Here is a 17,710-nt window from a genome sequence, read left to right as displayed (position 1 = left end):
TGTGATTTGTCTCAAAGGCTTTAAAGTATAGCATTGAAAGGCCCTGTGGCCGGGGCAGCTCACTGGACCCCAGTCTCCAGAGAGCCACCTCATCTCAGCTCCTGGCCCTCTACGAGAACTTGGGGCATGAGACCTACCCATAGGTAGCCTGAGGCTAGACTTTAAGAGCAGTGGCAATCAAGTGACCCTATCAACTGTTTTTTCCTCCATCATCCCCACAAGCATTCCTTTCACTGGGAAATCTGGAATGAGAGCTGTGGGTATGTCAGAGCCAGATCAAAGAACATTTACTGAGCAGCTCCTGCGCTCAGGTGCCAACCCCCCTTCACAACAAGATCTTTGTTATTTTTTACCTTTTAACATGCTGTGCTGAGGAAGGAGCACAATGTGCTGGACATTGTGCTCCATGCACCATGTTACTTAAAACCCACTGAACCCTGTGACAGAAGCACCATCCCCATTTGACACACGAAGAAATAGAGGCTTATAATACAGCCACACCAGTAAGTGGCAAAGTTGGGATCCCAAAAGTTTGTGATTTCAAAGCCCATGGTCTCACTGTTCCATGCAGAGTCCTAATCTCAATTTCTACTACTGGTGCTTGAGGGGGTGCTGTTTGGAAGACCACATGCTTCAGACTGCGGATCTAAGAATCAAGACAGAAAACATGCCCATGATACAAATGTCATGTTCTCATGACCCAATTTAAAGCACAGTTCTTGTTATTTCTTTTTTCAGGGCGCTGTAGTGATGCTTTGTTTCTGCCTGGAGTGAAACTATGAACCATGAACTCTACTGTTTCCTACAATGTGACTGTCCCAGTGATTCAAACAGAACCCCATAACTCATAGTACCAGATACCTCTAAGGGGAATAAAAGAATCACATTGCTCAGTTATATAACATTATGGTGTCTTCAATTTTCTGTTCCAGAATCTTTTTTGCATGATTAAGATTAAGAAAACAAATTCTCAAAAAAAAAAAAAAAAAAGAAAACAAATTCTCGGGCGGCGCCTGTGGCTCAAGGAGTAGGGCACCGGTCCCATATGCCAGAGGTGGCGGGTTCAAACCTAGCCCCGGCCAAAATAAAAAAAAAAAAAAAAAAATTCTCTGGGGAAAAAAAAAAACATCATATGGCTAACAGATGCTTATTATGAAATGTCTTTTCCCACCAGTCACCACAATAAGGATTAGCGGGTCCCTTCTTGGTGCAGAGTCAGGGTGTAGACTCCTCAGTCTTTGCACTTGAGAGACACAACTCGACACAGTATCTGTCACTATTTGAAGAACCTCCCCCGCCTCCGAAAAGGGTGGGTTTAAGCCATTTCAAACACCAAGCAGAGTCTACATCAGCCCTTCTAAGGCACACAGCTTTTGAACATTGCAACACTTTCTTCTCTCAAGGGAGCTATAGATTTTATCACCCACCCCACACTAAACTAGGTCTTGCTGAGACTGCACAATAAGGAAGGAAGTTTCAAAGCCACAGCCCTGACATCATAGGATCACCATCCTTACTCTCTCTCCTGGGCTGTCTCCTTAGATGATGAGCTCAGGAGAATGCTGCCTTTTGTAGACAGAGGCAAGGGAAATAGCTCCCATTCTTGGGAAGGTCAGTTCCCAGGGCCTCAGGCAGCCTCTTCCTGCACTATGGGGCTGAGGTTGTCTTCTATACTTGAGTTCCACCAGAAGCCTATACACATACAGTCAGCCATCTCTCCATTGATAAGGGATGCCAGGGACCTATTTCTACAGACACACTGTCCCTCTGGGAGCAGGACACCCAGGAGCGACTGAAGGGCCTGTCCCCTCACTTCATGCTTCCCCTTCTCCTTGCGCCTGCTGAGGCTGTGCACATCCATTAGTAACTAATGTGGGAGTGAGGCGGCGTGAGCCTCTGGCTGCACGTGCGCGCGCACACACACACACACTCTCCATTTACCTAGCTGGCCACTCTCAACTGGAGAACAACCTCTTTATTTTACACTCGCGTGACTTTCAATGCCAACTTCCACTAGAAACTGCCAGTAGCCACTAACAAAATTGTCTCACTCAATTATGATGCCACACACTGACCTTAACCTGAACCAAATGTCAGAGAAGACTGCGCTCCCCCAGTGCACATGTGACATATTCATCCAAAGAAGCTTCTCAGTTGAACTGCGCAAACTTAACACAAAGGTGAATCTTAGAAGCATCCCCATTCACTGGCTTTAAAACTGATAGCGAGGGCGGCGCCTGTAGCTCAAGAAGTAGGGCACCGGTCCCATATGCCGGAGGTGGCGGGTTCAAACCTAGCCCGGGCCAAAAAACAAAACAAAAAAAAACAAACAAAAAAACTGATAGTGAATCTTGGCCTTCCTCCCTGAGAATGATCAGTAGAGCCTTCAGGCAACACTTACCAGGAAGGGGCTGGGGAGCCCCTCCTCATGTGCCAGGACCCTTCATCCCATCACCAGCCACCCAGTCCTCCACCAATATTCCCACCCAGAAAGATACATAGAAGTATTTTGAGCACATCCTCTTTTCGATAAAACATGAATGTGATGTATATGATTTAATCCACATTCTAACTAATAAAAGTTAATGCTTCATAGTAAAATTAAAGATAAATAAAATTTCCGAGTTTTTCTCGCTACCCTTCCATGGATTCTCCTGTACAGTTCACTGTTCTAGGTGCAAAGGCTGGTGCCCCATCCCCAACCTTGGGGCAAGAGCAGCGGGGACACCGCTCCAAGTCACGTGCCCTCTCAGGGCGGACATTTCCTTCCAGCTCTGATCTGAAATCACATCTGCAGCTGTAGCACCTCTGCCTACGTTACTATCATGTCCTCTCAGGCTTTTCCTCCCGTCTCCTGCAGTTTCATCCTCCACATAGCCCTCTGACTGGTCTTTGTAAAATAGAATTGAGGGCATGTCACTTTGCTGCTTAAAATACGTCAGTAGCTTCCCACAGACCTCAGGACAGAGTCCAAACTCCTTGACACAGCTTCCCCAGCCATGCACAATCGGGCCCTGCCCCTTCTTCTTACCTAGCCCCTAACCTCTGAGGCATTCTGAACTATGTGCAGGGTGTTCTTGCCTGCACGCTATTCCTGCCATCCTGCCTTGGAACATACTATTTCTTTTGCCTAGAACATTCCTCCTACTTCCCACCGTCTAGTCCAGCCTTTTCCTCTGGTTCATTCCTACTTTGTTTTCAAGTCTCTGCTGAGATATCACTTACTCCAGAGGTGTCTCCAACTCTCCCTCCCCATTCACAAAGAGTGGCCAGGTGTCCTCTCTGACTATTTTCTTTGCTAGGTTTGGCACTGGCCTTTCTGTAGTATAAATGAGTATGTGGACTTTTAGACAAACCTCACAACCCTTGAGTAGGGCTGGGAGCACACCATGAAGGCCTCTGTGTGGGTGCCCCACCTACCTTCACTGTTCCTTCCACTTCCACAAACCAGCGCCTTAGCATGGCCTGGATCTGGCCATTGGTCAGCTCAGGGTTGGCATTGTGGATTTTCTTCTTGACTAGGTCCTCCAGCAGGAGACGCCTTAGTCGCCAGTAGAAGAAGGTACGGGATGTTTTCCAATCCAGGATGTCCTACATGCAGAGAATAACCTTAGTCACCACAGCCCTAATGTCTGCTCAGTGTTGGAGGGAACCCCACAGACATAAAAGCCTATTCTCCAAGCAAGCCCATCACAGACCTGAGAGCCGGCAGTGAGCTCCCAGTATCTCCAGATGTCCCCCAACCCTCGCCCATGCGCCCTGCCACTTGCAACACTCTGCACAGCCATGGGCCTGAGCACTGCAGAGCCCACACCTGCCAAGATGTTCTGAGGAAGGAGCTGTGAGTTCCCAGGTAACCAGAAAGGGAAGAACTGGTTTTGTGCAGATGGCTCAAATAACTTGCAGATCAAATATGAATTAGCTCCTGCTAAAACCTTGACCCTATAGTAATCTACACACTGAGGACCACTTGGGCACATGTGACTCAGTTTCCCACCAGTAAAACGCAGCTTCCTCCTGAGGAATCCATAAAACCTAAATATTTTGTGTTAGGATAATGATATAAGGGAAAAGCCTCAAGACAAATTGAAAATGGTTTAATCTGTGCAAACTGTTTTAATCTGGCCCTAACAGCTCCCTGCTTGTGAGCCTATGTGCATGATACACACACTTCTCACCTGCCTTCAGGTCTCTGAGAAGTCAGGAGAAGTGGCAGCCATGGTACTTACATTGATAACCCCCTTCTCCTGCATCCGGCCTGGTGTGTCATGCAAGTCAGCAAACTGCACGGCTACCTGATGGTAGATGGGAATTAGGAATTCCTCCCGTTCCTTTAACTTGTTCTCCAGATCCTTCCGCTCAGCAAGGCTCAGCTCTGGGGTGCCTGCAGTAAGATAAACCTGCCTGTCACACTGTGTGGTGACCAGGAGTGTCTGCACAGAAGCAGCCAGTCCCAGGAAACTCAATGCTCCCCCCCCACCCCTCCTGTTCATCATCCTCCTGTTCTTGCTATTCTTTGCCAAGTAACAGGACTCTATGAGATGCCAGGCCTGTCCCTCCCTTACCATAGGGAGCCCATATGTCCTCTCGTCCCTGTGAAGGTCACAAGTGGGAGAATGGTGGTGGCATCCTCTGTTCCCAGGCCTCTCCCTGAGCAGGTGCAAACATGTACCACCTTGCTGACTGCCAGCCGGGTTTCTTCCTCCCCAAGAGCCCAGGGCTGGCATGCTGACACCATGCCCACCCCTGCTGACCAGCATTAGAGCAGCTGGACTGTTCCAAGTGTGGGCTATGGTAGGAGAGCATCCCTGAGTGCTGAACATAAGGCGACAGGTTTCCGCAATTGAATAACTCCGAAGGCTGTAAGCTGCGGTACTTCACAGCTTCATCTTAGTTTTGGATACTTTTAACCTCAAATTAGTAGAACTAATTTAAGTAGAGCCAAATCCATGCATCCTGTGTCAGCTCAGCAGATTAGCCCCAGTTTCCGACCTGTACTACTACTGCCAAAGCCAACACCTGACCAGAGTGACAAAGGTATTCTACTACTTGAGCTAAAAGAGAAGGAAGAGGAAAAGAGAGAAAGGCAATAGATAAGCCAGATTTGTATCAGTGCACTTACAAGCACATGACACCCTCACTCAACAGGAGACTTTGGGATTCCTTATAGCAAGGAAGGAGCACCCCCCCTCAACAGTGGCCCAGTGGAGGTGCTGCTATGCTATGCTGTTCCTCCTAATTACTCTCAGAATGGGATCTGTAATCAATACTGAAAATTTAGCTGTCTGCCTGGCAAGGAGGAGTAAGTCTAGCTGAAGGAGCAATAATAGGTGACAGCCCCTAGTGTTGGGGACAACCTGAAGTGCTTTGTCACCAAAGCTGACAAATAAATACATGAGCACAAGTGATGGGATGCGGAAGAGAAAGGTCTATTTCAAGCATGCCTGTCTAGGAACAGGCCTTGTTTTTTATACCACTATGAATCATATGCTATAAACAGCCTTGGGCTGTTAAGTGAGCCGTAAGTATTATACATAAACACATGTTAACAGAATAGGGATGTAACTACAGTTTTTTTTTTTTTTTAATGAGTTTTTTGGATGCCTAACTCTACTTTTTTTTTTAATGCCTGGCACTATTTTAAAATTGTGATGAAGGTCATCAAAGACTGTCTTTTTTCTGGGTTCTCACGTGGAGGGCAACTGCTGATCTGCCACACTGAACCTGAGACGCTTCAGTAGACTTCCCTCTAGAACAGGTGAACAGCTGCACCCGCCCCATGCTGCAGGGGACATTCAGGGAGGCGGGGAGGGGGGTCTGCCTGGAGAACTGATGGGACGAGGGCTGGCTGGTATCTTTTGAAATGAGCCCTTCTCAGATCACCCTCGGGAGGAAAGCAAATATTGTTGCTTCTCCACTGAAAGGAACCCAGACTCCCTAGAGCCACAGCCGATTCCAGGGCTTGGACAGGGAAAATGTTAAGTTCAAAAAACATGTCAGGAAAAAGCGAGAGTCAGTGTGAAGATGTTCCCACTGGCCAAATCTGGAATAAGGAACATAAAAATAAATAATGATATTTCTTAGAAGATAGGATATTTATGAAATAAGAATCTACAAGTCCATCTTGATATAAATAATTAAATAATTCTGTTATCTCCTGTCACCCCATCCCTACCCCCTGGGTGGCCTGATTCCCACTCCCTGGTGGCTCCATCCCCAAGTCCCACACGATAAATGGTTTTTACTTCTGTGGATTTAATAAAAACTTCACCAGTTCAAAAAAATAATAATAATAATAATTAAATAATTAAACACAGTCCCTTCCAGTGGAATAGCAATTAATAAACAAAGAATGATGGAATTAGAAAATCTCTATTTTACAACCATCGGCATAATTGATTCTGCCAAGAGTCATCAATAGATGCCAGAACTAGTGGGTGAAAGTTTGACGAGGAACAGGATAGTCACATAGTCTCAAATTACCTCCTTACAAATAACTTATTAATTACAAAGGGGAAAATGGTAACTTTATAGTGGATTAAGTCAGGGAATACAACCTTAAACAAGTAATCAGAAGTAACATCACTAATAATAGGGCAGAGGTCACGTGTCTACTGATGAGACGCCCTGAGAAGAACTGAGCACCACTTCTGCAATCTTCCTGCCCAAAATGCAGAATCTGAATCTAACTATGAGACAAACCTGAACTGAGGATATATACTACAGAAGTGGTCTGTACTCCTCAAAAATGTTAAGATCAGGGTGGCACCTGTGGCCCAGGGAGTAGAGTGCCGGCCCCATATACCGGAGGTGGTGGGTTCAAACCTGCCCCAGCCAAAAACTGCAAAAAAAAAAAAAAAAAGTTAAGATCATGAAAGAAGCTGAAGAATTATTCCAGATTAAAGGAGACTGAAATACTTGACCATGAATTGCAACGTGTCGTTAGGTCTATAAAGGTAAAAAGGAGGCCGGGCACAGTGGCTTATGTCTGTAATCCCAACACTTGGGAGGCCAAGGTAGGTGGATTGTCTGAGTGCAGGAGTTTGAGACCAACCTGAGCCAGAGCAAGACCCTGTCTCTAAAAATAGTCAGGCATTGTGGCGGGTGCCTGTAGTCCCAGCTACTTGGGAGGCTGAGGCAAGAATATCGCTTAAGCCCACCAGTTTGACGTTGCTGTGAGCTGTGATGCTACAGCACTCTACCCAGGGAGACAAAGTAAGACTCTGTCTCAAAAAAAAAAAAGGTAAAAAGCTATAAAGGACATAATTAGGATAACTGGATAAAATTTTACTATAAATCATGGATCAGACAGTATTGTATCCATGTTTACAGTTCAGTATTTTGATAAATGTATTATGGTTATGTGAAGGAACATCTGTGTTCTTAGAAAACACCCACTAAGTATTTATGTGTAAAGGAGCGTGGTATCTGTAGATTACTCTCAGTGGTTCAAAGAAAACATATGTGCGTGTGGAACAAGAGAGTATGAACACAGACACACATGTGGGCATGCAAAACTGATAAGGCGATGGACGAGACAGTAACAATAGGTAAATTTGGGAAAAAAGCACCAGAAGTTCTTTGTATTACTCTCACACCTATTCTGTAAAATTACATCAAGTAGAAAGTGAAAAATATTAGGCAAGCGGAGGAAATATTTTTGCTTGGCTATCCAATGTATAAAATCAGTAATCAAAGCTAATATTTACAGAGCACTGGATGCCATTCAAATACACAGCTTTATTTATTCATTTTTTGAGACAGAGTCTGACTCTGTTGCCCTCGGTAAAGTGCCATGGCGTCATAGGTCACAGCAACCCCAAACTCCTGGGTTCAAGCGATTCTCTTGCCTCAGCCTCCCGAGTAGCTGGGACTATAGGTACCCACCACAATGCCCAGCTATTTTTAGGGATGAGGTGGGGGTCTTGCTCTACCTTAGGCTGGTCTCGAACTCCTGAGCACAGGCAATCCACCCACCTTGGCCTCCTGGAGTGCTAGGATTACAGCCATGAGCCACCACGCCCAGCCATATAAAGTGCTTTATATCTGGTAACTCATTTAGTTTTCACAACAACCTTATGAGATTGGTATTTGTATTTATATATCCCCATATTACAGGTGAGGAAACTGAGGCACTGAGAATGTCAAAGCTAGAAAGTGACAGAGCCAGGACTCAAATGCAGCAGTTTGGCTCCCAGAGCTTTTGAACGCTGTGTTACGCGGTGTCTTATTTGCTTCCTTGGGGCAGAATACAAGTGCTTCAGAAGTAGTGTGCTTTTAAATTCAGAAAAGGCTAAGTGATGATGACAGAATCCTGTCTGACAACTCTGAAGTTCCATCTATAATTAAGACCAGGACAAAATTTAGCTTCTTTTGTTGCTATGAGAGCCAAGAACTAACACTACAATAGGTGAAATCACAGCTCTGCTGGAGCAAGGACATGGCAGGGGAGAGCTCTAGGCCCCTAGATGTTCTCCCCTGAGTAACAACTGATTTTGCACTTGAATGCACATATCCGTATATGTGGACCATATACACCTCAGCATTTACTGTGTGCCGGGCTCAAATCTTTTAGGATCATCTACCTCAGAAGTTACCACACACTTCACACTGTTAACGCTACTGTGAAGTTGAGTAGTACCTCAATGTTACTGAGAGCTTTCCCAGTTGCTTCACGTACATTATCTCTAATCCTTATAACAACCTAACTTTACAAAGTATCTATTTTACAAAAAATAAAACTGAGGATCTGAAATGGAAAGAGACTTGTCCATTGGCATCTAGCTCTTAAGCAGCCAAGTCAGGATCTATACTTGATCTGGCTTTTTCCAAAGCCTGAGTTCTTCCACATTAGGAGTACTGGAGGCTGCCAAGCAGGTGTCCTGGCAGGGGCCACAGAAGGGAAACCAGCTGGAAAGCTGATTTGTTTTGTCAGGGAGGAGTTAAGAGCAAGGCCCAGCATTGGCTACAGAGGAGGGAGGAGCTATAGGCTGAGGAGAGTATTCTGGAAACAAAGCTTTGGCTTTATCAAGTTGGAAGGACAGAGGATGCTGGCTTCTGGGCTAACAAAGGTCTTGCCCACTCAATCAAGCTATTCCAGAGCTGTGAAAGAGTAACAAAATAAACACCTATAATGCCCTGGCCCTCCTGAGACTAGGAAAACCAAAGGGTATTCCCAACAAAGGCTTCCTTGCTGAAGGCCTTGAGTAATGCCTCGACCACAGTTCAAGACCACCTTAAAAAAGCATGAACGCAAGGAAAAAGAAGTAGAGAATGATGTGTTTTTAAAGGCACGTGAGAAGGCCAAGGATTTGTGTCCTTTATTTTTTTTTTTTTGGGGGGGGAAGGGTTTTAAAATTTTATTTCTAAATATAAAAGGCTGTTCTTAAGCTAGTTATACCCTTGTGTTGCACACTGAGGGCCCCTCTCTCCTTGTACAGCAAAGCAGCCAGCCCCGGTAATGATTTAGGGGAGATTAACAAATATGTCAATGTCTATTTTCTGCTTAATTTAAAAGCGGCGTCTATAAAGATTTTTGACTTCTGAACCCTGTTCTCCTGAAAGAAAGAAGGTAAGAATGAGGAGGGGGATAAAGAGTGATTATCCTATCATTGATCGTTTGTCAGGAGCATTTCTTATTCACTGGACTATTGTAAAAAGCTAAGCTCTCGATCAATCCTGTAAGCTCCCTGTACAATTAAATATCTTGAAATGGTTTTCTTTCTTTTCTGGCCAGATTGCAGGGCCGCAGGGTTTTTAGGAAAGTAAGTCAGTGTGTACACATGTGAGTATGTTTAAGAATATGCTACAGAGAAGAAAAGTCATTCTTTTTTAGAATCCTATTTTAGGTAATGGCTGAAATGGGAGAAGAAAAGTAAGTTGCTCTCATCCCTCTCTACCCCAAATAAGAAGGCCCCATGAAATCCTAAAAATGCAACCTTATAATTAAAAGGTTTTTTTTTTTTGTTTGTTTGTTTTTTGAGCCAGAGCCTCAAGCTGTCGTCTTGGGTAGAGTGCCGTAGCATCACAGCTCATAGCAACCTCCAACTCCTGGGCTCAAGCAATTCTCTTGCCTCTACCTCCCAAGCAGCTGGGACTATAGGCACCCACCACAACGTCCGGCCACATTTTGGTTGCAGCCGTCATTGTTTGGCGGGCCCGGGCTGGATTCAAACTGGCCAGTTCCAGTGAATGTGGCTGGCGCCTTAGCCGCTTGAGCCACAGGCGCTGAGCCTAATTAAAAGTTTTTAATGTAAAGAGTTAAATATAGAAGAGCTATCCCTAGTCTGATCAAAGATGAGCTAATATTATAGAGATGTTACCATTTGCCTTTACTGTTTAAGTGCTTTTCATCTCATCTGTGGGGTTTTTTGGAGGGGGAGGTATCGCTTTTTGTTTTTATCTATTTATTTATTTTAGAGACAGAGTTACCCTCATTCACCTGGGCATAGTGCCATGGTGTCATAGGTCACAGCAACCTCAAACTCCAGGGTTCGAGCAATCCTTTTGCTTTAGCCTCCCAAGTAGCTAGGACTACAACACCCAGCTGGGTTTTCTATTTTTAGTAGAAAAAGGGTCTCCCTTTGCTCAGGCTGGTCTCCAAGTCTTGAGTCCAGGCAATCTGCCTACCTTGGCCTCTCAAAGTCCTAGGATTACAAGTATGAGCCACCAGGCCTGGCCTCTTTATTTTTTGGAGATAGCATCTCACGCTGTTGACCAGGTTAGATAGCAGTGGCATCATGGCTCACTGCAACCTCAAGGTCCTAACTGAAATGATCTTCCTGACTCTGCCTCCCAGGCTATGGTGCCCATCACGGTGCCAGCTAGTTTTCCTACTTTTTGTACAGATGCAGTCTCACTCTTGCTCAGGCTGGCCTCAAGTACTAAGTCCCAAGTGATCTTAGCCTCTCCAATGCTAAGATTACAGGTATAACCACTGTACCCAGACTTCATCTTATTTAATTCTTGCAACAGCCCTAAAAGATCACTATCTTACAGAAACTGAGGCATAAAATTGTTCAGTAATTTGCCCAAGGTCACAAGCTAGGCAATGTGGAGAGCTATCATCTGGCCTTCCGGATCTTTGGGTATAGCCTTTTTTGTTGTTGAGACAGAGCCTCAAGCTGCCACCCTGGGTAGGGCGCTGTGGCATCACAGCTCACAGCAACCTCCAACTCCTGGGCTCAAGAGATTCTCTTGCCTCAGCCTCCCAAGTAGCTGGGATTACAGGCACCCACCACAATGCCCAGCCATTTTTTGGTAGTAGTTGTCATTGTTTGGCAGGCCCAGGCTGGATTCGAAACCATCAGCTCTGGTGTATGTGGGTGGCGCCTGTAGCTCAAGGTACCTTAGCCGCTTGAGCTACAGAAGCCACCAGAGTATAGCCTTTAGACCAAATCCAAACTTCACAGAATAAATCCCTTTATTAAAAGGATTTGTTCTATGGAATTTGAATTCAGCTGAGGAGCCGCACTGGGAATCTGGAGGCCCACATGTGGCCTTGAGGCTGCAGGGTCCCCACCACTGGCTGGTTAAGACTTCGTGCTCCTTAAAACCTTTTTTTTTTTTTTTTTTTGGTAGAGACAGAGTCTCACTTTATGGCCCTCCGTAGAGTGCCGTGGCCTCACACAGCTCACAGCAACCTCCAACTCCTGGGCTTAAGCGATTCTCTTGCCTCAGCCTCCCGAGTAGCTGGGACTATAGGCGCCCGCCACAACGCCCGGCTATTTTTTGGTTGCAGTTTGGCCGGGGCCGGGTTTGAACCCGCCACCCTCGGTATATGGGGCGGGCGCCTTACCGACTGAGCCACAGGCGCCGCCCTCCTTAAAACCTTTTAAATTGCCCCACAGATACCCAACAGCACAATGGCCCATCAGGTGTTCCCTGGAGTAAGGATACAATCACAAGCCACATCTCTCCTCCGTGGGGTCAAAGCTACGGAGAAACTCCCAGGGGAAAAGGCTGGTTCCTGCAGGAGGTGATTTTCTCCCTTCCCCCAGCTACGCCTACGCCTAGGCATGAGCAGACCACACCCTAGAAGCAGGATGTGACGAAGAGGAGATCTTCAAAGTTGGAATAAAAACTAGACTAGTGGACAAAACTTCTCTATGCAGCCAAGGGTACTAAGTGACCTTGCAAAAATCACCTTCCTTTTCTGAGCTCAGTTTCTTGTTTATATAATAATAATCAATCCTAAGTAGGAGAAAGATTTTATAAAATAATGTGACATTAGAGTGTTCTCTAAAATTATTCTTAACTTTTTAAAGTTATACTTTTATGAAGCCTACGTAAATTTAAACCCAATTTTAACTTTTATGGGCCCATCTTCCTCTTCTTAAGAAAGCAATTTGCTTTGATTGGTTTGCTACTTATGATGCTAGAGATAAGAACTACACCACCCTCCCCAGAAAGCTCCTGAATATCTCAGATATTAAAACATACATCCATACTTCAACCTTGAGACTGAAAAATCAGCATAAAAAAGACTGGAATCTTATTAAGATTCAGAAGTACAAACATAAGTAGCTGTTTAAAAGATCTATGTAATCACATTTTCCATGTTGAAAGAAATTTCTCTATAAAGATAGTAAGATAGGGTGAAAAAAAATTCTGCAAAACTATTTCTATATCCATAACAGGTGTGCCTTCCTTTACACAAAAGCATTCTGGAAAAACTGCGTAAATCAGATCCTGTTTTAAATGCCTTAAGGGAGCTATTTTATAAGGAACCCTGCAGTGAATCCTTTGGTAAAGCAAATAATCCTTTTGTAATGGGAATAATTTCTCCCAATGTATCTAGTTTTTTTAAAATCCCATTTTCATATATCTGCTTTCCTTCAAAGGGGGCCATACCTAAGTACGAGTACATTTGCATATTGATTTTAACAGCAATCCTCTCAGGGGATGTTTAACCCTAGCGTTCCTTGCAATAGTGTTAGGGCTCTGCTGTTCATATTTTTTAAAGTCATTATTGTAAACTCAGCAGTTTCCAAATAGAAATAAAAAAATATATTACTCCCCCTTCAGCCCTGTGCCTGTGATCCCATGCAAACACATCCATGTAAGAGAGCCAGGACACAGCACAGAATTCTCTAACTTCTCATCAAGATGTGCCTCTGCAGTCTCTCTTTTCCTTTCCTAATTTTCTCTCCCTAAATCTGGCAGGTCAGGATACAAGGGCCTTGGTCAGTTGAGACCAAGGGGGTAAGAGGGTGTCTCAGACATACTCTGATGACAGTTTTCTCTTGGGTTCACTCTAACAAAATGCCTGCCGGGTCACTCTGGCCTAATAGGACTGTGAATCACTGTTTCCTCAGAGAAGACAAGCCCAGGTGTTTTTATAAATATAATCAGATTAATGGATCAGACTAAAATGACCCCTTCTCCCTCCCAGAAAATGCTGTCACTAATGCACTAAGGTGCATCAAGCCAGATGGCTTCTGAATTTTCATGCAATCCCTTATCTCCCTTCATGATAGAAAACCTTGTGTTGTTTCTCATCAGCTTCCTTACCACAGAGGACACACAGTGGCCACAGTGCCAGTGAGGACGCTCTCTGTACAACAGGTGAGAGGTTGAGAGGCCACTTCTAGGTATGAGTCTTGGAACTGCTTTCTTTCCTACTACTCTCCACTTTCCAGGCAAGGACACCACTTTCTGTCTCAAACAAGCAACTCTGGCTCTTTTCAGTTTACATCATCTTGCAGATGGACACAGGAAATGGGAAAACATAGCTGAGATATTTTGATCACTGCTGCCAGAAAAGCAGCTTAACACTCTTGAATCCCTTAACCCAAAGGCGGGAGGAAGGCATTCCTAAAGATTTTTACAAATGAATATATCCTCCCCCACCAAAGTACTCCACCTGTATCTGGAGCACTCTGGGCAGACGGCATGGAGGATGCTGGCAGGTCTGGAAGGGCCAGCAACCATGTTCATGTGGTCAGGATGTGCCCCATGTAGGTACAGCCACTGTGCTGCCTGGGACCACAACTGAAAATAATTTCCCCTAACCGGCTCCTTTGCCCAGGTGCTCTCTGTACTGAGAGGGTCAGTGGGGGAACTTACAATTGATTCATAGCGCTGGATAGTTCTTTCTCCATCTAAATTGATTTGTCATTCCTGTCTGAACACAAGAGAAGGGTAAGGATCCAGGAGAGGACCTCAGGATCAAGAGACCAGGCAAGAAAGGCCGTCCCGCTCCACAGCCACGCTCCCTGCTGCTGGCTCAGTGAGGCAGGAGGATGTCAGAGAGCTATACACAGGCCTGTGAGGGCTGCAGTTCTACTTCCAGAGAAGGAATTTAATTTCTGTACAGCACCCAAAGTGGAGGACATAATTCTCCCCTCAAGAACTCCACCAAGCCCCAGTTCTGAAAATCTGGGGTCAGCAAGACTTTGGCATCTGGGCTTCATCTACTTTTCTTTCTCATATAATTCTTCCCTTCACATCAATCAAGAATCAATGTAGGCTGGCGCCTATGGCTCAAGCGGCTAAGGCACCAGCCATATACACCTGAGCTGGCGGGTTCGAATCCAGCCTGGGCCCAACCAAACAACGACGGCTGCAACCAAAAAATAGCCGGGCATTGTGGCGGGCACCTGAAGTCCCAGCTACTTGGGAAGCAGAGGCAGGAGAATCGCTTGAGCCCAAGAGTTGGAGGTTGCTGTGAGCTGTGAAGCCACAGCACTCTACCCAGGGTAACAGCTTGAGGCGCTGTCTCAAAAAAAAAAAAAAAAAAAAAGAAACAAACAAACAAGAATCAATATATGTACTATTTTCAAGTTTCTATTATAAACACAAACCTGTAAACTGTCAACTTAGGGTGACAAGAAAAGGTAATTCATCACTTTCCTATACCAACTAAGCATATAAAATGACAAAAGGTCACTTTTTTAAAATAAAAATTCCAGGAGATGGAATTAGCTGCTCAGAAATTAAGTATTACTCATTATCCTGAGAGAACAAATAGTCACTATGTTTTTGAACCTAACCATTCCATTGTGCACTGGTTTGTCTAAGGCACAGGGGTCCTCAAACTACGGCCCGCGGGCCACATGAGGCGGTGTAATTGTATTTGTTCCCGTTTTGTTTTTTTACTTCAAAATAAGATATGTGCAGTGTGCATAGCAATTTGTTCATAGTTTTTTTTAAACTATAGTCCTGCCCTCCAACAGTCTGAGGGACAGTGAACTGGCCCCCTGTTTAAAAAGTGTGAGGACCCCTTACAGAGCTCTGTGAGCACGCTCCCCAGTACAGAGGCCGATTTAGGATGAGATCAGGAACACAAGATAGCTTCCACTCCTCCAGGCTTTCTCCTAAATCAGATTTTCTCAGTGGAATTGGCTTTAGATTACAAAGGGAAAGAATCCATGTTTAATTTAGATCAGGCTCAGTATTCAGCTGTGGTAAAAAACCTGAGGAAATCCTGGAGAAAAGTAGAACATAGGGAACAAGTTTTCCATTCTGGGCTCTGATGTACGTTTATTTATTTTGTATCTTGGATGATTCATTTAACTCTTCTTTTTTGCTTCAATTTCCTAATCTGGAATAGGGGGTCATTTTCACTGACTTTGTGAAAAGGACTTCGGCAATCTTTGATTCTAGGCATTGTGAAAGGAGCCAAGATCACCACGAACCCCAGAGGAACTGGGCTCATAGTACGCACCACATATCCAGGCCCATCTGTTGTGTCAGAGGTGTGTCTAGTGTATCGGATCTCCCTGAAGTCCACAAACACCTGAAAGACAGGACTACTTCTGGGTTTGTTTGTTTTTTACTGAGCACACTAACATTTGGAGAAGTCGAACAATTTACCTGCAAACAACCTATCCAAGACTTGTACATAGTTATTCCAAATCCACTGCTCATGTTCCCAAGCTGCCCAGGACCAGAGCCTGCCTCACATTTAGCAGACTAAGAATTCCTTCTTGAGTGCCAATTTGGTCAAGGTTAAATAAATATGGTTTTCTACACTGTAGATGGGAAATTGATAATGAGATGATTTGTAACAAATGATTAAATGGCCATCACTTGGGGATCTCCTCCCTCTCCCTTTTGTGTGCTTTAAAAGTTAAAAGGTGCTGGGTGAAGGTAGAAGCCATATCACTTTCCTTGAAGAGAAAGAAGCCTCGGCCCCACACCCCTCGTCGTCCAGTTCTACAAACAGATGTGGAGAGGATCCTTCTTCCTACCACCCAGTTGCTCTGAAGAGATGATAACAGCCATTGGGGGGTTAAAAAGAGGCAGTGAACCCCCAGTTAATGAGCAGGAATTCAGCAGGCAGTGTAAGATAAATGGAGCTCTCTCTGCTTCTGCTAGAGTCAGCATGAACTGCGGCCCTGCGGCTTGTTTGTGGCAAATGGAGTGCGCGAAATATCAAAGGGCAGTGATCCAGAAGAAGACCGACTTTGACAAATTTTAAATTGGCCAGAAAGAAAACCAGCAAAAAAGAAAAAATAAAAATAAAAAAAGTAATGTAAAAAGAATAAAAGGAAAAAAGAAAAAAAAGGAAGCCAAAAGAAAATCATGCAATTCACTGTGTCCTACAATTGCGGTGTTGCTGCCTCCCTACGAAATTAGTGGTAAAAACAGCAGCAAGGATTGCTGGATGCTGGGAGCAATTATGAGCCATCTAACGGAGATGCTTATCAGTGGCTGAAGCTTTTAGAGCTCTCTCTGTGTACAGTTGTAAGTAACTTGCTCTTGAGCTACAGTTACTTTAATTAAAGTGTATGAGGTTGGTCAGAAGTAATTATCCTGTTTGGAAAAGAAAGAGAAGAAAAACCACCTCAATAATTCTGGGTGGCAACACATTTTAGAAACAACTTTGCCAATTTCTTGTCGTATGTATGTATGTATAAAAGGATCAGGCTGTGGTGGGTTAGAGTTATTGGTGCTGCTGCCCAATGGCAAACGATGGGACACAAACAGGGTTTTCTGCAACCCAAGCAGTACGTTTGGCAGCAACCTGACTCCAGTTTCAATCACCTGGATGAAGGTCTCCACGGCGAAGGCAAACACTCAAGTTTCTTTTGTCTCTAGACGGTGAGGAGATAGTCTCCACAAATGGTACTTTACTAACTACAACAATTATTTAGAACATAAATGAGCGAGAACCTCTCTTTTTTACTCCTTCCATTCGCTGAGTTTCACTATTTTTTTTTTTTTTTCAAAATTTCCAAATTTTATTCAGACTATAAACCTTTGGATTGAAAAAAATTCAATAAACCCCAAACAGAATAAACAAAGTTCCAAACCATATAAAACCAATCACTATATTATTTAAGAATGAGTTTCACTATCTTTTAAAGACAATCTCTTGGCCTGGCAAGGTGGCTCACACCTGTAATCCTAGCACTCTGGAAGGCCAAGGCGAGTGGATTGCCTGAACTCAGAAGTTCAAGACCAGCCTGGGTAAAAGTGAGACCTTGTTTCTACCCAAAATAGAAAAACTAGCCAGGTGTGGTGGCGCATGCCTATAGTCCCAGCTACTCAGGAGGCTGAGGCAGGACAATCACTTGATTCCGAGAGTGTGAGGTTGCTGTGAACTACTATGATGCCATAGTACTCAACCCAGGGCGATAGAGTAAGACTCTTTCTCAAAAAAAAAAAAAAAAAAGCTGTTTCTTTTAGACAAACAAAAGCAAAACCAACTAACCAACAAAAAAACCTCAAGCAATTATCTTTACTAACATAGCAAGGAGCTCAA

The 17,710-nt window shown here is 44.5% G+C and overlaps 1 protein-coding gene across 8 annotated transcripts in view; it reads right to left on the bottom strand.

Annotated features, from left to right (window-relative positions):
* ACACA (acetyl-CoA carboxylase alpha) overlaps positions 1–17,710 on the bottom strand; it is a 338,844-nt gene that overhangs the window by 8,611 nt on the left and 312,523 nt on the right. For all 8 annotated transcript variants that reach the window (XM_053570250.1, XM_053570252.1, XM_053570251.1 and 5 more), the window contains 2 exons: positions 4,230–4,384; positions 3,421–3,591 (listed from right to left, as the gene is read on the bottom strand). In XM_053570250.1, the coding sequence (XP_053426225.1) occupies positions 3,421–3,591; positions 4,230–4,384 (326 nt within the window). The remainder of the gene's footprint in view (positions 1–3,420; positions 3,592–4,229; positions 4,385–17,710) is intronic.

Source organism: Nycticebus coucang, chromosome 18 (genome assembly GCF_027406575.1).
Source record: "Nycticebus coucang isolate mNycCou1 chromosome 18, mNycCou1.pri, whole genome shotgun sequence".
In the NCBI taxonomy this organism is placed as follows: Eukaryota; Metazoa; Chordata; class Mammalia; order Primates; family Lorisidae; genus Nycticebus; species Nycticebus coucang.
This window is presented reverse-complemented; position numbering and strand designations above follow the sequence as displayed.